Below are 23,037 nucleotides of genomic sequence, written 5' to 3'. Positions count from 1 at the left end.
ACTTAACCATAGTCTTTGCAAACACCCACCAAAACTCCTTTTCCTGATAGGTAGGGGAAGAGAAGGTGAAAGAAGATGCTGATGGATTATATGATTCCACTGTGATCATAAACAAGGCTAACTGTGATTGTCAAAACCTTGGAGCTCTCACATGGGTATAAAAGGAGCCATCTTGGAAGCAGGATAGAAGCAGGCTTCTTACTGCCATCAAAGAAGAGCCAGGAGAAAAGCACATCTTGTGAAGCCCAGCATTCCTGTGCACTGAAATTCCTCAACTAAGGGACACAAAGCTGTGATATCAAAAGAGCAAAGGAGCCAACAGCAGAACCACGAGCCAGAGCACAAGCCAGAGCACTGGACTTGCAGCTCACAAAACAAATAAAGCTGAGTGACTTTAGGCTGGCAGCTTGCTTGTCCAGTGGGGAGTCACCAGGCACTTATTTAGGGGAGTTAGGCTTGCTAATCCATGGAACTAAGCTGAGAGTCTTTGGGCTGAGTCTTACAGTGAAATGGAGTGCCCTTGAGCATTTATCAGCAGCCATTAAAGAGCTCTGATGCCTGGCAGAGAGAGACCTGAATGTGTGCACAGCTGAGAAGAGGCTGTCCTGACTGGAAGAACTGTGCTCTGAACATCTCTGCCCCTGATTTGTAACCTGTAAACTTCCCTAACGAACTCCGTAACTGTGAGTATGCTGTCTGAGTTCTGTGTGGCCACTGTAATGAATTTTTTAACCTGAGTAGAGAGTGTTGTGGGAGGGATGATTTGTTGTCATTTCGTGCACCTACCCTAAAGGAAGCTTTGCCAACTCACATCCCTATTACTGCCACCAGGTAGAGTCAACATCTCCTTCTCTTAGGCACCATACTGTTGTTGTTAAGTGCCGTCGAGTCGGTTCCAACCCATAGTGACCCTGAACAGGGTTTCCGAGGCTGTAAATCTTTACGGCTGTAAGCCTCATCTTTCTCCCACGGAGCAGCTGGTAGTTTCGAACTGCTGACCTTATGGTTCACAGCCCGATTTGTAACCACTATGCTACCAGAGCTACCAGAGCTACTGTACCAAATGCTCTTGACCATGGCAAGTTACTTAACCTAGCTGAGCCAATATGTCTTCAGGTATAAAATGGAGATAACAGCTTGTGTGAGCTGGAGATTAACTATTTAAAAACAGCGGCTCCATAATATAAACACTAGACGCAAACCACAAAGTCAGCAGTTTGAGTCCATTAGCCACTTTGTGGAAGAAAGAAGGTGTTTTCTGCTTCCACAAAGATCTTTAAAAGCCTGAGAAACACTTATACAGGGGTGCTATGAATCGGATCTGACTCGACAGCATTTAATGACACAGCTCCTGGTATATGGCAGAACTCAATAATTGGCAGTTGTTAAAATTATTACTTTTTTTATTTCTTAACATGAGGTTTTATCAATTATAATTCTTTATTTTTAAACAGTTTTGTTGAGATATAATTCAAAATCATATAATTTACCCATTTAAGATCACTTATTATAATACTTGGCAATTACCATTCTATCAGAGGACCCTAGAAGAGCCTTTGTATAGCTAAGCAATTGTTAGAAAGAGCAAAGGCTTGGCAACCTAACCGTCATCAGCTCTGCTTGGGTCTAAGGGAGGGAGAGCTTATCAGACAAGGGAGTCCTGGGTGATTTCAAGGACTAAGGGTGGGGAAGAGGAAGCCTTGTGAAGCAGAGAGAGACACATGGTCCTTGCTCCCTGAGCAAAGGTGAGGTGCTGAGTAGACAAAAAAGCGGATAAAGGACCCTGCAATACCTTGGATATAGACGGTACAAGACAGTACCAGTCTCAAAACTTGGGCCAGACATAGGCCCTGGGAAAGTCCACAAACATACAGGCTTTACTAGCAAGGCCCTGCCCTGACCACTGGCTTTCATGGAGACTCTACCTTGTTTAAACACTTAGTAAACACTGTTGTTGTTAAGTGCCGTTGAGTCAGTTCTGACTCAGTGACCCTGTATAGTTTCTAAAGAGCAGCTGGTGAACTTGAACCACCACCTTGCGGTTCAAACAGACCTTGCAGTCCAGTGCATTAACCCACAGCACCACACCAGGATTCCCAGTAAACATTGGTGGTTGGTGGTTATGTGCCATGGAGTCAGCACCAATTCACAGCAACCCTGCATTGGGTTTCCGAAGCTGTAAATCTTTACAGGAGCAGAAAGCCTCATCTTTCTCCCATGGAACAGCTGGTAGTTTCAAACTGCTGATTAGCATCCCGATTCGTAACCACTACACTACCAGAGCTCTGGTAGTGTAGTTAAAAATCAAGCTGCTAACCTCAAGGTCGGCAGTTCGAAACTACCAGCTGTTCCGTAGGAGAAAAATGAGGCTTTACACTCCTGTAAAGATTTACAGCCTTGGAAACCCTGTGCAGGGTCGCTATGAGTTGGAACCGACTCCACAGTACTTAACACTACCAGAGCTCCTTTTACTCAATCAAGCCTTAATATCCATATACCCAGTCACCTCCTAGACTCTACTCAGCTGCCCATAGATCCTTCAAACTTAGTACATCCAAACTGAAAACATCACCTTATCTCTCTCCCTTTTCCCCCACAAACTCAACAAACGTCACCACCATTTCACAGCTTCTCTCTTCATTTCTTCTCACCTCCTTACCAGAACTCAACGCTCCAGCATCCAACACCTCTTTGAATTCCCTGATCATGCTGTGTTCTTTCTTGCCTCTGAACTTTTACACAAAGAGTGCCTGGAGCACTCTTTTATCCTTTCTTTGTCCAAGGAAGTCCTCCTCATCCTAGCATTTCCTCCAGGGCAGCTTTCCTAATCCTGCTAAATCCAATTAGATAGTATTTAGCTCACCTAGTCCTTAGCCTTATGTGGCACTGTGGGCTAATGCGTCAGACTGCAAAGTCATTTGAACTGCAAGGCGGATGGTTCAAGCTCACCAGCTGCACCTTGGAAACCCTATACAGGGTCCCTATGGGTCGGAATCGACTCAACGACACTTAACAACAACAACAGTTCTTATGGAGTCCTGGTGTGGCACAGCAGGATAATGCTCTAGAGCACAAGGGCAGTTTGAGCCACAAGGTCGGAGGTTCAAACCTACCCACCACTCCTTGGTCATTATGGCCAGAACCACCTTGAAAGCATTCAGTCCTTATCACTCTGTCCCATCCCTTAACACCTAGCTGTTGTTGTATGTCATCGAGTCAGTTGGGAATCAGTGACCCTATATAGGATTTCCAGGGACAGCTAGTGGGATTGAACCACCAACCTTGTGGTCAGCCATCCAATGCTTATCCTACAAAGACACATCAGGAGTCCTTACACCTAGCTAGATAAGCTTAAATTTAAATGATGAATTTCATGAGTAAAGGGATCTGGTCTGTATCACCCCTCCTACTTAAATTCATACCAGCACTCTGTTTGAATATATGCTATTCAGTAAATATTTGTTAAATAAAGGATATAACGATACCATAGTGTTTTCATCTGCCTTGGAGTTAGTCCCAACTCACAGCAACCCTATACACAACAGAATGAAACACTGCCCAATCCTGTGCCAACCTCACAATTACGTTTCAGTCCATTGTTGCTGCCGCTCTGTCAATCCATCTGATCCCTCCTAACAAAGTGTCCAAAGAATGAGAGGACTGTCACCATCCTTGCTTCTAAGGAGCACTCTGGTTATACTTCTTTCAACACATATTTGATTGCTTTTCTGACAGTCCATGGTACTTTCAATATTCACCAACAGAATAATTCAAATGAACTGATTCTAGAACAGTCTTCCTTATTCATTATCCATGCATATGAAGCAATGCCAAATACTATGGCTTGGGTAAGATGCGCCTTAGTCTTCAAACTGCTATCTTTCCTCTTGCACACTTTAAAGAGGAGTTTCACAGCATATCTGCCTAATGCAATACAGTGTTTGATTTCATGACGGCTGCTTCCATGAGGCTGCTTCCATAATGGATTGAAGCAAAAGAAAGTCTTTGACTACGTCAATCTTTTCTCCATTACCATGATGCTATTTACTGGTCAAATAATGAAGATTTTTGTTTCGTTACATTAAGGCACAATCCATCCTGGAAGCTGTGGTGGTGGTGGTGGTGGTGGTTATGTGCCGTGGAGTTGGAACTGACTCATAGCAATCCTGTACAGGGTTTCCGAGGCTATAAATCTTTACAGGAGCAGAAAGCCTCATCTTTCTCCCGTGGCCCAATCTGTAACCAGTACACTACCAGAGCGCCTATCCTGGAAGCTATAGTCTTTGATATTCCTCAGTCATGTGTGTATCATAAGTTTTAATGAGCCTTCAATACTGATGCTACATGATTCTTCATATAATCCAGCTTCTCAGATTATTTGCTTAAGCATAGCGTAGTGGTTACGAATCGGGCTGCGAACCTTAAGGTCAGGAGTTTGAAACTACCAGCTGTTCTTCAGGAGAAAGATGAGGCTTTCTACATCCATAAAGATTTACAGCCTTGGAAACCCTGTACAGGGTTGCTATGACTCAGAACCAACTCCACAGCACAAAACCACCACCATAGACTTATGTAAATATGGTGAAAGGATACAACCTTGATATTATACCATTCCTGATTTTAAATCACTGAGTTGTTTGTTCTGTTCCTAACAACTGCCTCTTAGTCCAGGTACAAGTACCTCATGAGCACAGTTAAGTGTTCTAGAATACCCATTTGCAGTGCTACTCAGTTTGTTATGACAGCCCTTGTACAGTGAATAAATCAAGTAAACATTTTGCTGGTGGTTATTAGATGCCACTGAGTCAGTTCCAACTCCTAGTGATCCCATGCACAACAGAACAAAACACTACCCAATCCTGTGCCATCCTCATAATTGTTAGAGCCCATGGCCACTACCACTGTCTTAATCCCCTTGGTGGTCTTCCTCTTCTTCATCGACACTCCATTTTACGTAGCATGAGGTCCTTCTCCTGATAACATGTACAAAGTATGAGACACAGTCTCACCACTCTGGCTTCTAAGGAGCATTCTGACTGTACTTCTCTCAACACAGATTTGTTTGTTCTTCTGTAAATTCATGGCACTTTTAGTATTTTTCTATAACACCGTAATTCAAATGCATCAATTCTATGGCCTTTTTATTCATTGTCCAACTCCCACATGCATATGAGACAAATGAAAAATGACATGGCTTGGGTCATACCACACCTTAGTCCTCAAACTGACATCTTTGCTCTTTAACATTTTAGAGGTCTTATGCACATTTCCCTAATGTACTACATCCTTTGAGTTCTTGACTGTGGGTTTTCAGATACTCAAGATGCACTGTTTGTGGACCCAAGCAAAATGAAGTACAACTTCAGTTTTTTCTCCATTTATCATGCTACTTGTCCAGTTGTAAGGATTTCTGTTATCTTTACACTGTATAGTCCATACTGAAGGCTGTAGTCTTTGATCTTAAGTACTTAAAGTCCTCTTCACTTTCAGCAAGCAAGGTTATATCATCTGCATATCGAAGATGGTTAATGAGTCTGGTATTCTCTGCTATGAGCCAAGATCACCTGATGTCATCAATGATATACCTACTTCTACTTCCTCGCCTGGAACCAGCTTGAATTTCTGACAGCTCCCAGTCAATGTACTGCTGCAATCATTTTTTAATTATCTTCAGCAAACTATTACTTGTAGGTGATATTAATGATATTTTTCAATTACCACATTCTGTGAGTCACCTTTTTTTGGAATGGGCACAAATATGGATCTTTACCAATAGGTTGAGCAGGTAACTATCATGAAAATTTCTTGACATAGACAAATGTGTGCCTCCAATGCTGCATTAGTTTTGTTGAAACATTCAATTGGTATTCTATCAATTCCTGGAACCTTGGTTTTTGCCAATGCCTTCAGCACAACTTGGACTTCTTCCTTCAATACCATCAGTTTTTGACCACATGCTATCTTTTACATGGTTCAACATCAACCACTTCTTTTGGGTGCTATAGCTCTGTGTATTTTCATTTCCTTTGCATTTCTAGGTCATAGTTCTTCAATATTGCAACCTCTAAGGCTCTTTCTTTCCTTGTGGTTTTCTAACTCCAGGTCTTTAACATTTTATTGCGGTGGTGGTGGTGGTGTGCCAGGAAGTCAGTTCCGACTCACAATGACCCTGTATAGGGTTTACAAGACTGCAAATCTTTATGGGTGCAGAAAGCCTCATTTTTCTCCCATGGAATGGCCGGAAGTTTCCAACTGCTGACCTTGAAGTTAGCAGCCCGACTTGTAACCACTACGCTACCAGAGGCTCCTTAACATTTTATTATACAACACTTTGTTTTCTCAAGCTTCCCTTTAAAATTTTCTGTTTAGCTTTTTTATTTCCTCATTTCAGCTCACAAATACCTAGGATGGAGTCCTGATGTGGCCCTATATGATAAGCACTATATTGTTAACCACAACATAGTTAGTTCAAACCCACCAGTAACTCCTTGGAAACCCTATACAGGGTTGTAATGAATCAAAACAACTCAACAGCACTTAGCAATACCTAGGATACTTATCTTTGTGTTCCATTTCATTTTTAACAACTTCAAATTTTCCTAGATTCAGACTTTACACATTCCACAGTCCAATTATTAATGGATATTTACAGCAGTTTATTTTGAGTTGTGCCCCATCAGCAAATGAAACTCCTAACAGCTTCACTCCATTCATGTCATTATGGTCAACTCTACTTTGAGGAGAGTGTTCTTCCCCAGTCGTACTTTGAGTGTCTTTTCAACATGAGGTACTTGTCTTCTGGCACTACGTCTGTGGTGTCATGAATTATTAATAAGGTCTTTTCTAGCCAGAATCTGTTGGCGCCAACCAAACACCATTTCTACCCTGCTGGGTCTGGTTAAGAAAAGGTGGAAGAAATTACTAATTGGCTGTTAGCAGTGCTCATTTTCATTTGAAACTTTTGCACATGTGTAAAATGAGCCCTCTCAGAAGTAGGAAGGAGGCATCTCATTACCATCAAAGAAGAGCCAGGAGGGGAGCATGTCTTTTGGACCCTAAGCTCTCTGCACATTGACCCTCCTCAACCCAGAAAGCTGTTACAATAGAAGAGTAGCACAGGAGTATTAGCAGCAGAACCATGAACTGGAGCACAAGACAGAGCAGTGGACTTCCAGCCCACAGAACAAGTAAAGCTGAGTGACTTTGGGCAGGAAGCTTGCTTGGAGAGTAGGGTGCCTCTAAGCACTTAAGTTGGGTAGCTAGGTTTGCTGGCTCACAGAGCTAGAGCTGAGTGACTTCAGGCTTATGGTAGAATGCTGTGTTCTAAGGGCATTTATCATCAGCTGAATAAAACAACTGTGCTCTGAGCATTTTTGATCCTGAATTATATCCTGTTAGCTTCCCCTAATAAACCCCTTAACTGTGAGTATAGTTTAAATTCATGTGGTCATTGCAATGGATTAGAGTCCTGGTGTGGTGCTGTGGATTAAAGCACTAGACTGTAAGTTCAGCAGTTCAAGCTCACCAGCCGTTCTCAGAAATCCTATAAGGGTCGCTATGAGTTGGAACCAACTAAATAATCCTCAACAACAACTGCAATGGATTATCAAACTCAACTGAGGAGTAGAGAGGGTTTTGAGAGAAATGGTTGGTGTTTCATATTTTTGCAATATCAGACAATGTTCCACTACTATTCATAACCATATCAGTGGCTAGCCATTCAGAAGTGGTCCACCTTGCCTTCCTAATCTGTCTTAGTCTGGAAACTTCACTAAAACCTGTCCACCCTGGGTGACCCTGCTAGTCTTTAAAATACTGGTGGCATGCCTTCCAGCATCACAGCAACACACACGCCACCACAGTATGACAAACTGATAGACTAAGTGCTGGAATGATCCCATGTAACTGTGAATTAGCTTAGTATTACGAGGATTCATAGGGTCTGTATCGGGGATCTTCATTTACCTAGCCTCAGACTTCTCCTTTCTTCCCCTTAACAGGTTCCAGAAACGGTCTTTTCTTTAGCGGCTGCCCCACACAGTCTGTTCTCAAGGCTCCCTATCCCAGCTTACCTGCCAGAAATCTGTAATCCCCCTAAGCCCCATTTTCTTACTCCACATAAGATAAGTCCATTAAGTTCCCTCGGGCTTCACTGCTGAACAGCTAGGAGAGAGATACAAGAGAAACTAGAAATGACTCCTGTGGAGAAGGGAAAAAGGCTCCAAACTCTCACTTCTCAGAGTCTAGTGGTTCCACAGTCTCCATAGATGGTTCCCGGAAAAAAGATTTGTACTTGGACGGTGGTGGTGGTGTGAGGACAGCAAAAGGGCATACACATACCAGAAGTGGTTCTTCCTAGCCATGAAGTACAAACATAAGCTCTCAAATGGGTAAAATCCTAAACCACTCTGCTCAAGTCCCACGCCTCACAGAAAACTCAGTGCCCTCACTCATTCTGAGATTAGCCCCAAAATTCAATTTTTACAGATGAAAACTAGAAACGATCGCAGAGCACCAAATAAATGCTAGCTCCTCAACAACAAGGCTCGTGCACTTAAAAGGGCGCCACAGACTTGCCCTCAGAGTCTAGTTACTTTCCTTTTACAGATACTGCTAAAAGCTCTCATTTCTCAGCCCATAAAGAGACACATAATAAAACGTAAGTAGTAGATTCAAAGCTCAAAAGGTGGTAGCAAGAGTGACTTAGAGAGCAGCAGCTGGGAAGCCAGGATAATCAGACACAAAACCTAACCAACATGGCGGATCTGTCAATGCAGAGGTACTCAAAGAAAAAGTAACCACAATCAGTGTCCTTTAAGGAAGAACAAAGTAGATCATTTACTTTTGAACAATTTTTATTAAAATCCCAATAAGCTTTATTCTTCTGTGCATAGGTCACCACATAGCTAGAAAGTCTGCTTACATTTTGTTAACCATTCAGTGACCGTGAAGCAAGATGTTAAGTGCGGTCAAGTCAGTTCTAACCCATAGCGACCCTGTATAAGGTTTCTGAGGAGCAGCTGGTGAGCTTGAACCACCAATCTTGCAGTTCAAAAGACTTTGCAGTCCAACACATTAACACACAGCACCACACCAGCAAGATAAAAGTGTCAAAATGCAAGGTTCATGGAAAAAAATAAAACCTCAACTAAAAGTTTGGTTGTAAGACATGATGTCGATATGGCTCCCCCATTTCTTGGGACTAAATGACACAAATGTTAATTCCTGACCCACCAACGTGTCCACATTGTTTTGGTCCCTTGCACTGTACTAATCTGAGCTCTTCACCTAGATTAAAAGAGATGATCACAGTGGATTAAAGACCTAATGTGTAAACTAAAAGCATAAAATTATTCTAAGAAAATGCAGGGGCAACACTGTTGGGCCTAGTTTTCAATGATGCATTATCAAATAAAACAAAAGCCCAAATAGCAAAACATAAAATAAATGGGACCTCATAAATATCAAAAACTTTGGTTCCTCAAAAGACTTTATAAGTGAAAAGGACTACTACTGACTGGGAATGTATTTTCAGAAACCATACACCCGATAAAAACTTATTAAGTGCTGTCGAGTCAGTTCCGATTCATAGTGACCCTGGAAAGAGTTTTCAATGCTTTTCAAATCTTATTCCAAAGGAGCAGCTGATGGGCTCAAACTGCTGACCTTATGGCTTGCAGTTCAGTGCTTATCTTATAGAACCTAATTAACAAAAACATTTGAGGGGGCTTCAAAAAGTTAGTGAAGAAATGGAATTAAAAGATAATGGAATTTTTTGACAAACTTTTTGCAGCTTCCTCGTAAAAACTTCAACAACTTAATAACAAAAAGACAAAGGCAAGGATGTAGGGAAATTTGTAATACTTATTCACTGTTGGTGAGAATGCAAAACAGAAAGACTAAACATAGAGCTACCAAGGAGTTCCACTCTCATGTATATGCCCCAAAAGGCTTGAAAGCAGAGACTCAAACAGAGACCAATGTTCACAGCAGCGCTACTGAAAATAGCCAAAAGGAGAAAACAACCTAAATGTACACCAATAAATGAATACATAAACAAAATGTGTAACATACACTCATCCCTCAGTATCCCCTGGATATTGGTTCCAGAACCCCCCTGCATAGCAAAATCTGCAGATGCTCATGTCTGTTGCATAAAATGGAATGGTTTTTGCATATAGCATATAGACATCCTCTTGTATATTTTTAATCATATCTAGATTACATTTATAACACCTCATACAATATAAATGCTATAGGACTTTATGCTCTCTTAGACCCTGAGAGATTGCCTGGACCACTTAATTGCTTCCCCATCCCCAAATATTTTCCACACAAGGTTAGTTTAATCCTTGATGAAGAACCCTCAGATACAGCGAGCAACTGTACATGTGATGAAATACTACTCAGGCAGTTCAAGTCCTGATCGCTGTGACAGTATGGATGGAGTCTGAAGGCATATGCTGAGTGAAGTCAGTCCCCGGACAAATACAGTAAGTCTTCACTTATATAAAAAGAAGACAAGAATAGGAAATTAGGTAGAAACGAAAATTTATTAAGGGTTATCAGCGACCAAAGAGGGATTAATGGTAAATCACATTGATTAAGGACATGGTTGGAGAGCCGATTAATGTTAATTGCTGTCAATAAGTTGTACACCTATAAAAAGTCAAAGTGGCAAAAGTTGTGTGATAATTTGCAACAAAAACAAGGACTGCCTGCTGAGGTTGCTCATGTACCATTAAAAACCTCATGAGATTTGGTTTTTTAGTTGAGAGGTTTAGGATCATGTTTTCACAGGCCACCCCAGTTAATTTGCCTAATAAAGTGTCAATTCTTCTGTCTCCTAACTCATTGTATAGGGCCTAGGGTCTTACTTAGCTTGCAAGTGGTCACCCAATTGGTTTCTATCTGCCTGGAGCCACAGAGGGCAGGAGAGTCAGGAACAGGAGACGATGGAAGGCTGACTAACTACCTACATGAACAACTGTATCCTTTGCCATGAGACCAGAAGAACTGGAACTTGCCTAGCTACCATTACTGAATATTTTGATCAAAGATTTTAGAGAAGAATCCTGACCAAAAAAGGAGAAATGTAAAACAGAATTTCAAACTCACATGGACCCCAAACTTTCTGGAGCCACAGAGATGGAATGGTTCCTTAAAACTATTGCTCTGAAATCATCTTTAAATCTCACACCAAAAATTGTCAATGAAGTCTTCTTAAAACCAAACAACAGTTTAACTGCCTTGAGGATTATACTCTTCCAAGAACTATCTAAACTCAAAGTATTAGATAGCATAAACTCGCTGTCCCTAAAGGTTACTAATGAAAGAGGAACCACTGGGAAAAGGAAGGTAACAATGATTGCACAACTTTAAATAAAAATGTAATTATTTTCACTGATTTCTACATGTAGAAACAGGCTAATTGGTGTACATTCCCCAGCACAACAAATAAGGAAATATAAGATATGATGACAGGTCACACAAAATCCACAAGTATTAATTTAGGGATGTAGTGACTCACTGATAATTTTATGAAGACCCAAAGAGAAATTTCTGATAGTGCCAAGGAAAACTAGGCTTATCCTGAGCTACTATCTTGTTTAACCTTTTAAGAAATGCAAAATTTGTTTCTATCAACGATGTTTTTCACTTTTTCTTACAGCCACCAGGAGTCCTGGTATGGAGCTGTAGGATAAGTACCGGACTGCTAATCACAAGGTCAGTGGTTCAAACCCACCAGCTGATCCTCAGAAACCCTACACAGGGTCACTACAAGTCAGAACAAACTTGACAACAATCACCAGGAAGCTTACAGCAAAATTGCATTCGAAATTTAATATCTAAGTACAACTTCTCAGCATGATTTTCTATCAACTATCTCCACCACTCATCTATCAGCTTGTCGTATGGTGGTGGCTTCCATGTTGCTGTGATATTGGAAGCTATGCCGCCAGTATTTTACATACCGGTAGCGTAGTGGTTACGAATCGGGCTGCGAACCTTAAGGTCAGCGGTTCGAAACTACTAGCCGCTCAGCAGGAGAAGGATGAGGCTTTCTACTCCCGTAAGGATTTACACCTTCAGAAACCCTGTACAAGGGTCGCTATGGGTCGGAACCGACTCGACGGCACTTAACAACAACAACAAAAAGGGTAACCCATAGTGACCAGATTCCAGCGGCGCTTACAGATAAATGCTTAGCCATTGAAAATCTTATAAATACAGTGGAACACTGTCAATTACAGTACCGGAAGATGAGCTCCTCAACTATGACCAGGGAAGAGCTATTTCCTCAAAGCAGAGTTGATCATAATAACGTGAATGGAGGCAGCCTTTACGAACCTTCATTTGCTGAGGGGGCGCAACTCAAAATGAGAAACAGCTGCAAGCCATGTACTAATAATCAGAACAACAGATGTACAAAGTATGACTCTAGGAAAACTGAAAGTTGTGAAAATGAAATGGAAAACATAAAGATTGATATTCTAGCTGAAATGGACTGGTGGTGGCCCATTCTAAATCTGACAACCATATGATTTACTATGTGTGGAACGACAGCTACAAGAGAAATGGCATACATAACATTCATCATAAACAGTTCAAGATTGATCTTGAAGTGCAATGCTGTCTGCTACAGTATGATATCCATATGCCTACAAGGAAGGTCAGATAATACCACTATTATTCATATTTATGCACCAACCACCAAAAGCAATGACGGTAAAATTGAAAAATTCTACCAATCAAGATGCATTGTGAATTACTAGTGATTTGAATTCAAAGGTTGGAAACAAAGAGGAAGGATCAGTAGTTGGAAAATAAGGCCATGGTAATAGAAATAATGCTGGAGATCGCCTGAGAGAATTTTACAAGACCAATGACTTTCTCATTACATATTCCTTTTTTAAACAACCTAAAAGGCGATTATAAACATGAGCCGCACCAGATGGAACCCACAAAAATTAAACTGACTACATACATGGGAGTAGACTGTTTGTTGAAAACCCCAATATCATGAACCAAAACTGGCCAGGAAACACTGTGGAACAGACCATCAATTGCTCATGCTGAAGCTGAATTAAAATTTAAACAATTAAAATTCAAATTAAAACAAGTCCACGAGACTCAAAATATGACCGTGAATAAACCCCACCTGAATTTAAAGACAATCCCAAGAACAGATTTAATGCATTAGACACTAAAGTCTGAATACCAAAAGATCTGTGGGATGCAATCAAGAACATAACAGGAAGAAAGCAAAAGGTTATTTAAAAGACAGGAAAGAAAGAAAATACCATGGTGACCAAAAAGAGTCAGAAGAAAGTCTGGGACTTGCTCTTGAGCATAGAGTAACTAAAGCAAATGGAGGAAACATGCAAGTAAAAGAGCTAAACAGAAAATTTCAAAGGGCAGCTCAAGAAGACAAAGTCAAGTATTACAATGAAATATGCAAAGACCTGGAGTTAGAAAACCAAAAGGGAAAAACATGCTCAGCATTTTTCAAGATGAAAGAACTGAAGAAAAAATTCAAGCCTTGACTTGTAATGTTGAAGGACTCCATGGGCAAAATATTGAATGATGCAGAAAGCATCAAAAGAAGATAGAAGGTAAACAAAGAGTCACTGTACCAAAAATAAATGGTCGATGTTCAGCCATTTCAAGAGGGAGCATATGTTCAAGAACCAATGAAGGCTAGAGCTGAAAGTGAAGCATCCAGCTGATATGAAGCATAGGAGACATGGAAGGAGGCGCACAAGAATGCCCAAACATGCGGATAGTATCCGTTGACTCAACTAGAGGAAGATAAAAGAGTTTGATACAGGAAGCAAGTGTAAATTGCTACGATTTGATGAACTTGACCTTTACTTATGGATGTAGTAGTTCAAAATACCAATTGAGACGGAAGGCGTCTTCACATCAAGGATAAAGCCTATCCCCCCTTCAGTATGCAGAGTTGATAGGGACAGGCATCTTAGACATTGGCTACTTAAAATTGGAAGATAAGAGGGCTATAAAGGCACAAAGTGACTGGCTTACAAGTTTTCAAGAAGGAGTTTAATTTCAGAGCAAGCGGGGGAAGGTAGAATCCCCACTGAATAGTTTCCATCTTGTCTAGATGGTTCTGGTGAAAGGAAATGTGGATAGGATTCTTGTGATTCAGTCGTAATTGTTATCATGACTAATTGCAATTGTCACAACAGTAAAGGTAAAAGTTGTGTAACATAAAGGGAAGAGTAGATAATCTTATATTCCAGGAACAGAGGCTCTTAAGACCATCAAGATGGAAGAGTATGAGCAGGAGATGGGATCCTAACCAGAGAAACAGTGACACCAGAGATGGAGGTAAAGATAAGAGTATATGGAGAGACAGAGCAGCTGAGAACTCTAGATTCATGGAAGGAGAAAGTCTGTGTGCTGGCAGTCAAGAGGAGGCTGGCTTGCAAAATGTCTCCTTTGGTTGTTTAAACGATTAAGTATTCCTGTTTTTGTATACATCAGAAAAAAGGAATAGAGCCAAATACTGTTAACCAATGGTGCATGGAGGAGATTGTAATCACGGCAATGAAAACAAAATACGATCGGTTGAGTGTAAAACCAATGTTCTCCCATGTAAACTATCACTCAATTCACAATTTAAAAAGAAAGACTGTTAAACGAGTAAATATGTTAGAGGATTTAAATGTATCTGACCCAAACCACGGTACCTTCAATAGCCTCACATGCACATGAAAGTTGGATAATGAATAAGAGAGACGGGAGAAGAATTGATGTGTTTGAATTATGGTGTTGGAACAGAATATTAAAAATACTACAGAATACCAGAAGAACAAACAAATCTCTGCTGGAAGAAGTACAGCTAGAACACTCCTTAGAAGTCAGGATGGCCAGACTTTGTCTTTCTTCCAACATATTATCAGGAGAGAAGGACATTATGTTTGGTAAAGTGAAGGGTCTGCAAAAAAAAGACCCCCAACAAGATGGATTGACACAGTGACAGCAGCAATTGGCTCAAGCATAGCAACAACTGTGAGGATAGCGCAGGATCTGACAGTGTTTCATTCCGCTGTGCACAGGGTTGCTATGAGTCGAAACCGACTCGATGGCACCAAACAACAACATCAACTTTCTCTGTCCTCATGTCCCTATTCCACCCCTTTTCTTTTCACTCTGATTTAATCCTAGTTTTCTCTTTCACTGTGTTGGATGTGTTCCCGGAAGCCACTCAAGTTCTGTGGAGAACAAGGAGCAGCAGAAGGGAAAGATGGGAGTAATCCTTTCCCTGTGCTACTAGATAATGAGATGTGAGATGTCAGTATCACAAGAAGAGTCAGACCTGTCTTTTTCTTTCAGAGCCAGAGCCGTCTTCAAGTCACCTTCATGCATCTTCTTCATCTCTGTAAGTCTGTTTTCCAAACTCAGCCGAAGAGCCTTCTCCTTCTCCGTTCCTGTAAAGGCCTTTTCCAGTTCTGCTTGGGCGGTTTTCACATCCTAGAGTTAAATTAAATGCATTAGATGAAATTTTTCAATACAATTGGGAATATTTTGAAAGGAAATTGGATTAAAATATAAATATTTATGACTTTTTCTCCAGCACATTTCCCCTCCTTGAATTGTTCTGTACATGGGGAGAATCAGTAATAAATACATTTGCCACCCATTTTTCCCTCTTGTATCCTGAAGAGTAATAGGCATTTCCAATGAAAAAGATTCAACTCTATAAGAACTCTATTTCTGGTTTTGAAAAATCAGATCAATATTTACAGCTTCATTGAGAATAAGGAGAAATGCACCTCTCAATATCTAAACCTATGTAAATTCTAAATAGTCTCCATAATCTGCATACAAATTCACCCACAACCCGCTGCCTCCTCTCACGTTTTTTTAATACAAGATAATGACTACATTTTCTGTATCAACAAGGTGATTTAGGTAGTAAAACACTCTTGGTTCTTCCTAAAAGCTAGAGAAGCCAAAAAGGAAATGCAGGCAATGGGTAGGCTAGGGGGAAAGGCCCTGGTGCCCATAGAGCTGACCTGGCAATAGATACAAACTGCCAGCTACTCATGCCAACTGCCTCTGATTACATCACAAGAATAAAAGTCACACTGAAGGGACTTCAAAACCCAGCTCTACCATTTAGTTGCTGTGTGATATTAGGCAAATCACTTAACCTCTCTGCGCCCCTGCTTCCCAATCACCATCCCATCACATAGTTGCTCTGAGACTCTGTAAAACAGGAAGCACAATTACTGTGTGTTTTCTCCTCCTGCTCTTTCCCCTTTCCTTCACAGTGCCTCCTCCACAACTGTCTTCCTAAATGGTCTGCCTGTCAATCTCAGTGGGAGCTGGAGGAAAAGCATATCCCAACATTGTGAGACAACAAACATCAAAACCTGCCATTTACTGAGGGCCTCCTAAATGCCAGGATCTAAGCAAGGAGCTTTAGTTATATTATCTTTGATCCTCACCCACCCTAAAAAGTTATCTTTTTGGAGACTAATAGGTATTTACTGCCTGTGTAACCTTGAACAAGTTGACTTAGCCACTCTGTGTGTGACAAAAGCATTTGCCACACAAGTTTATTGGCGGAATTAACTTAGTCAATGTGTCTGTAAGGGGCCTAGCACATGATAAGACCTCAATCAATTGTTAGCTACAGCTACTGCTGTTACAATTATTGCTGCAAAGCAGGTATTATTATCCTTATTTCACAGGGAAACCAGATGCTCAATGAAGGCAAGTGCTGAATCCAAGATGACAAAGCTAGTAATTGGATGACTAGGGATTCAAATCAAATAATGCCAAGCTAGTGACTTCAAAACAGCGGAAAGCACTTACTGAGAAACGTAAAGATCATAGACCAATGGATTAAAACCTCACAATTACATTTTAACTAAAATTCAAAATTTGAACTCAGTTTTTTTCTGACTCCAACTCTACCAGTTATGACCTAGACTAAGTAAATTCCTTACCCAATCTGAGCCTCAGTTTCCCCATCTGTATTTTGGACACACACCCCAGTAAATGTTTTGGGGCACCAATTCATATAGTTTCAGCTGGTGTTAGTTATGTGCAGTGGAGTTGGTTCCGACTCATAGCGACCCTGTATAGGGTTTCCAAGACTGTAAATCTTTACGGGAGCAGAAAGTCTCATCTTTCTCCCACGGGACAACTGGTTGTTTCGAACTTCTGACCTTGAGGTTAGCAGGCAGACTCGTAACTACTATGCTACCAGAGTTCCATATAGTTTCAGGTAGAGAAACTGAAATGAAATGATGAACTTCAAAGACCCAAGAGTTACGTAGGGGCTTTAGCTGCTTGACAACCCGGACTCAAACACTGACTGCTTTGCTTAACTCAAATGGCAGGTTTAGAAGCAGTGAGATGTTACTACAAAATAGTACAAAGCAAAAAAGAAATGGACCATTGCAGCCTCGGAAAACCTGTGCAGGGTAACTGTGAGTCGGAACTGACTCCACGGTACTTAACAACAACAACATTCAAATAACTCTTAACTAATTTTCTGATTAGAAATACCATGACTATTCCCAGGGATAATCCAGATGATCCAGAACCTTCCACAAGTTCTTACCACAACTGACACAATATCAACATGATCCAACTCCTCTTCTTCATCAGAATAAATGTTTACGGTTTGTGTAATTTTTATGCATGTTCATACTGAACTATATATACACCTGTAGGTTTATATGTAATGTTTCTAACCACCAATGACAAAAATAAGATTTATAAAGACACTGATAATAACAGGCAATGATGAAAATTGGCACACAAAAAAAAGATGTATTTGACTTACATCAGAATCAACTTATGATGGAGTAGTCAGAACAGAACCCCATCAGGTACTGTATGTTATTAGCATGGGCTGAGCTTAACATAGAGGAAAACTGTTTCAAATTTAAGCTAGGAAACACCCTATGACTCCCAATGCAAATATAGGAAACAATTAACTGAGAGTAAGCAGAAAAGGGAGCGAACCCCAGTGCCAAATAAAGAGAGGCTGGATACTGGAAAAGGGGTTGGATGGATAAGCCAAATGCCAAACTCACTATCTAGAGCTGATTCCAGAGCTACTCTCTAGGGTTTCCAAAGTTTCAAGTCTTTACAGAAGCAGATGGTCTCAGCTTTCTCTTGCAGAGAGGCAGTGAGTTCGAATCACCAATCTTTTGGTTAGCAGTCAACCAAATGCACCATCAAGGCTCATTTGGCAATGCACTAAAAAGTCAGGAAATCTGGTTGCAAGCTTGGTTAATGTTAGATTAAGTAGAGCGTCCTCATTGCTCCGCTATTTTCTTACCTATCAAATGAAAAGACTAAACTAGATAATCCCTAATTAGGCAATGTACAGTGTAGAAAGAACATGGGTTTTAAAATCAGCAGTCACAAATTTGAATCCAGGTTTAAATTTGATATTTCTCTCTATGCCTCGGTTTCTTCATCCATAGGAAGAGAGACAAGAAGGACCACTTAGCAGGGTGTAAGGAATCCTGGTGTGGCGCTGTGGGTTAATACGCTAGACTGCAAAGGTCGGCGGAAACCCTATACAGGGCTGCTATGGGTCAGACCCGACTTCAACGGCATTTCACAACAACAACAAAAGTTATAAATCATATACGTAAAGTGCCTAGAATGGGGCTTGGAACCCAGGAGATAAGAAAAGCTGCAATTTCTGCTAAAATTCTGATAGTTAACCCATGATCAGTACTATGCTTCTCCTCAGGGTTTCCAGACTTGCCTCTTGTAAAAGGAGTATCCTTTGGGTTAGGCAGTCTTCAACCTGCTGCACCTTCTTCCGAGCATCTTCTTTCACCCGCTGAACTTCAGAGCCACCCCCTTCAGCTAAGCTCTCAACGGCTTTGCTGCAGAAAGAGGAAAAATGTAAAAGGCACAAGGTGAAAGTCTGATGGCAATTTCAACAGCCCCAAAGAGACAAGGAACATTTCTTAAGCCATTACTCCTACAGACCTGTGCTGAACTGCTTTTTCATAATTAAAATTTGCAATTCAAAAATAAAAGTTAAAGAAAAAAAGTTAAGAATCATCTACAATTTTGCTATACAAAAAAACGTAACCAATATAACATTTTAGTATATATTTTTTTCAAATACTTTCTACACAAACAGAACCATCCAGTCTTATTTGGGATCTGGTTTTATCCTGGTGGCATATCAGTTAAATATTCAGTTGCCAGCCAAACGGTCACTGGTTCAAAACCACCATCTGCTACACAGGAGAAAACATCTGTCGATCCGCTCCTGTAAAGACTACAGCTTGGTAAATCCTATGGGGTAGTAGTTCTACTCTTGTCCTATGGACCTGAAAACATACACCACCACTATCACTATAAACATCCATTTGTGTCAATAATTATAAATCTGTACCATTTTAAAAGGCTACATATGAAAATTTACTATGATTTATTAAATCAATTTCCTATGTCTAAAATACTCTGGTAGCGTAGTGGTTATGAATTGGGCTGTGAGCCGCAAGGTCAGCAGTTCGAAACTACCAGCTGTTCCGCGGGAGAAAGATGAGGCTTGCTGCTCCCATAAAGATTTCCAGCCTCGGAAACCCTGTACAGGGTTGCTATGAGTCGGAACTGACTCCACGGCACATAACAACAACAACAACAAAATACTTAGACTTTTTCTGATCTTGTACATCTGTCTGATAAATACTTTTGAAGCTCAGAGATTAGTGTCTAATATAGAAAAAACAATAAACACCTGTGTTCTTGTTCTTTATATAAAAACGTCCTTGCATGGATGTATCCATTGATTGCCTTTATTATGAGGTTTGAGAAATGCCATTACTGGGTTAAAAGGGAAACACACTTCTAAGAACTTGTGATGTTGTTGTTGTTTAGTGTCATCAAGTTGGTTCTGACTCATAGAGACCCTGTATAGGGTTTCCAAGGAGCAACTGATAGGTTTGAACTGACAACCTTGTGATTTCGATTTCCAGTGCTGAGCCTATAGTGCCATACCAGGAGTCCAAGACTTGTAACAGTTACCACCAAGCTTCTCACCAAGAAGCATCCAGCAAAGTGCACTTCAATCAGTGGTGTAGGAAACGTGTAGAGTTGGTGCAGCACACCAGTGTGCAAAGGAGCAGTAAGTAACAAAGCTCAATCTGAGGCAGTAAGGGTTTGTACGGGTCCTCTTCTGCCAAATAGAGGGAGGTGCCTTTTAAATACAGCGCCATCAATCAGCTACCACTTAGGGTATGAAGACAGGAGACTACATACTCAGCCTACACTCCGTGTCATACTAACATAAGATGCCAGCCTTCACATGGCTGGAGCATCACAGAATATTCTCGGCTTTATAAGTAGGGGTGGGGATGTCACAAGAAAACTAGGCAGAAGACCACAACCACTGTGGTCTTCTTCATTTTGGTTTGCTACAGAAGAAAAACAGTGCAAAGTATAAATTTGAGGGACAAATACTTTGAGCAGGTCTCACCAGATTTCTAAAATGACTGCAGAATAATAAAGGAAATGGCTCCACCTAAAGCTGGTTTCTCAGTAAAACTGCAACAGCATAAATCTATTCACCACTATCCTCCCATGTCCTATTTTAAGGGGAAACAAAATGTTTCTAACCAAGGGCCATGTGATCAGTAATTCCCATGTACAAGCCATGTGAATTTTTTACTGAGAACAATGGAAAAGTCAAGAGGGCCATACTTATTGTCCAAGTCTCAAACATGAGTTGCCCACAAATAAAGGCTTTCTTCATATCTTTTTTCCTTTCCCCAGTAAGTTTTCATAGGCCCCAATGTCATGCAATCATCTTAATGGAATTCAATATGAACAACTGAAAAGAAAGAACATGGGCACTAAAGCTGGACAAATCTACTTCCAGACTTGTACTCTATTATGTCCTCAGCGTGACTCTGGGGAAATTACCTCACCTCAGTAAATTACCTTACACCTCAGTTTCCTCATCTGAAAAACGAGATGAATGCCTCTTAAAATTAATGTGAGGGCATCATGCTTAGTGAAGTGGAGGGTCACTGAAAAAGAGGAAGGCCTCCAAAGAGATGGACTAGCACAGTGACAGCAACAATGGGCTCCGGCGTGTAACAACAATTGTGAAGACGGCACAGGACCAGGAAGTGATCTGTTCTGTTGTGCAGAATGGCTTTATGAGTTGGAACGTACTCAATGGCTCCTAACAACAATGGGCACCCTTAGCACAGTGCCTCCTTCTCCCTGAGTATGCTAGCCTGTTGTCTGCTGTGCTGCTATATGAGGTCTCATCCCCACCCCCACTTTGCTGGCATCTGACCTTAGGACAGATCATCCACTGGCCAGATCAAGGCCACTACTGTCACTTCCTGATTAACGCCACTAAGGACCATCAGTCCCAACTCCCCCAGCTCATTCCTTCATCAGTACTGTCTGGAATCCACAGTGATTCATCATCATTCCTACCATTCCTCAAGGGGCATTACATATGTCTGAAAGAATCGTGGACTAAAAGCCCTTCCTTCCAATGCCTTGGATATAGGATTTTTTCTGAGTTCCCCCCAACAGCCGCAAATATGTTAGCCCTCTGGCTTCACAGAGTCTATTTAATGAAATGCTCACCTCCCTTATCCCACCCTCAGCTCTCTACCCCCATCCACTGGAGGTCTTCTGCCCAGACATAACCTTGTATTTTAGTCAGAGTCATGTACGTGGTCAACAGGTTGACTGCAATTTTTAACAAGTACTGGAATTATTCAGTTTGTTTATGCTTTGGTTATACCAATAAAATATATTCCTAATAATAAATGTTCCAACTTTTCATTTATCATCTTTGTATTTTAGAGTTTCTGTAGCAATAAAATTTACACTCAGCAGTATGGTACAATTTTCCTCTACTAATGGAATTATTATTTTTATTTGTGTTTTAAAGTCACAGTGATAAAATTTACTCTCAACAACATGACTGTTTTTGTTTTTAATGTCCCCTTATTGTAACTGATAAATATAGTCACAGAAAGCCAGAAATCATGTATGTTTACTTCATAGTAAGACTCTGGAACCACATTGGGCTGGAGCCCAGTCCTAGCTCTTTATCAAATGGGACAGGTTACTGACTTACCTGCACCTCAGTTCTCTCTTCAAGCAAATGGTACCTCACAAGCTCATACAAAGATCAAGTGCAATGAAGCACATCAAGTGCCAGACACAGAGTTTGAGTCCAAAGTAGGATCTCAACAAATACTAGTTCCCTCCCTTTTAACCTAGACCAGTGGGGCCTAGGAAAGGAAAGACTGAGAAAACTTGGTTTAATCTAGCTTTCCATCCAACACAAGTACATACTATTAAAACTGCCACCACAGCCATTTCTAGCCCTCAACACTTTTTCTTGATTCTTCCCATTCCAATTCTCTGGGAAAAGTGCCATCAAGTCAATTCCAACACATAGCGACACGGCATAGGGTTTTCAAGGTCCTACTGGTTGAGTTTGAACTGCTAACCTTGTAAATACTAGTCCGATATTTATCCTACAGTGCCACACCAAGACTCCATAAACTCTCATAGCTCCTGCTTTATTTGTATTAACATATTGATTATCCTACTACCATGCCCACCACCCACCACCCTTTGCCCAGAATGCAAGTCCCTTGCATCTATATGGGTCATCATTGTACTCCCAGGAACTTAGTCCAATACAGTGACAACCACTGCCTAAAAAACACTTTCAATTAATAATTCAGCAAGGCAAGTCAGACAAAAAGGGGCCTTAGATAGCAGGCTGGGCAGTTCAAGAAACATACATGCAAACATGTATGCACACAAGCCCTTGAAACACTGTGTTTTGTATTTTTATTTAAATACTCAGTGTTATATGTCAGTCTTGAGTAGCCTACACAAGCGTTTGTGAATTTAGTTCCCATGTGTATGTACATGTTTGCTAGTTGTTGTTGTTGTTGTCAGGTGCCATCGAGTCGGAATCGACTCATAGCGACCCCATGCACAGCAGAACGAAACAATGTTCGATCCTGGGCCAAC

At 40.9% G+C, this 23,037-nt stretch overlaps 1 protein-coding gene across 1 annotated transcript in view; it reads right to left on the bottom strand.

Annotated features, from left to right (window-relative positions):
• The window catches only part of CDK5RAP2 (CDK5 regulatory subunit associated protein 2), a 255,327-nt gene that overhangs the window by 192,266 nt on the left and 40,024 nt on the right, over positions 1 to 23,037 (bottom strand). Inside the window, exons 6-7 of the mRNA XM_006865676.1 lie at positions 18,767 to 18,890; positions 15,344 to 15,498 (exon numbers count right to left, since the gene is read on the bottom strand). Coding sequence (XP_006865738.1) covers positions 15,344 to 15,498; positions 18,767 to 18,890 — 279 coding nt within the window. The remainder of the gene's footprint in view (positions 1 to 15,343; positions 15,499 to 18,766; positions 18,891 to 23,037) is intronic.

The sequence above is a fragment of the Chrysochloris asiatica genome, unplaced genomic scaffold (assembly GCF_000296735.1).
Source record: "Chrysochloris asiatica unplaced genomic scaffold, ChrAsi1.0 scaffold00081, whole genome shotgun sequence".
NCBI lineage: Eukaryota > Metazoa > Chordata > Mammalia > Afrosoricida > Chrysochloridae > Chrysochloris > Chrysochloris asiatica.
This window is presented reverse-complemented; position numbering and strand designations above follow the sequence as displayed.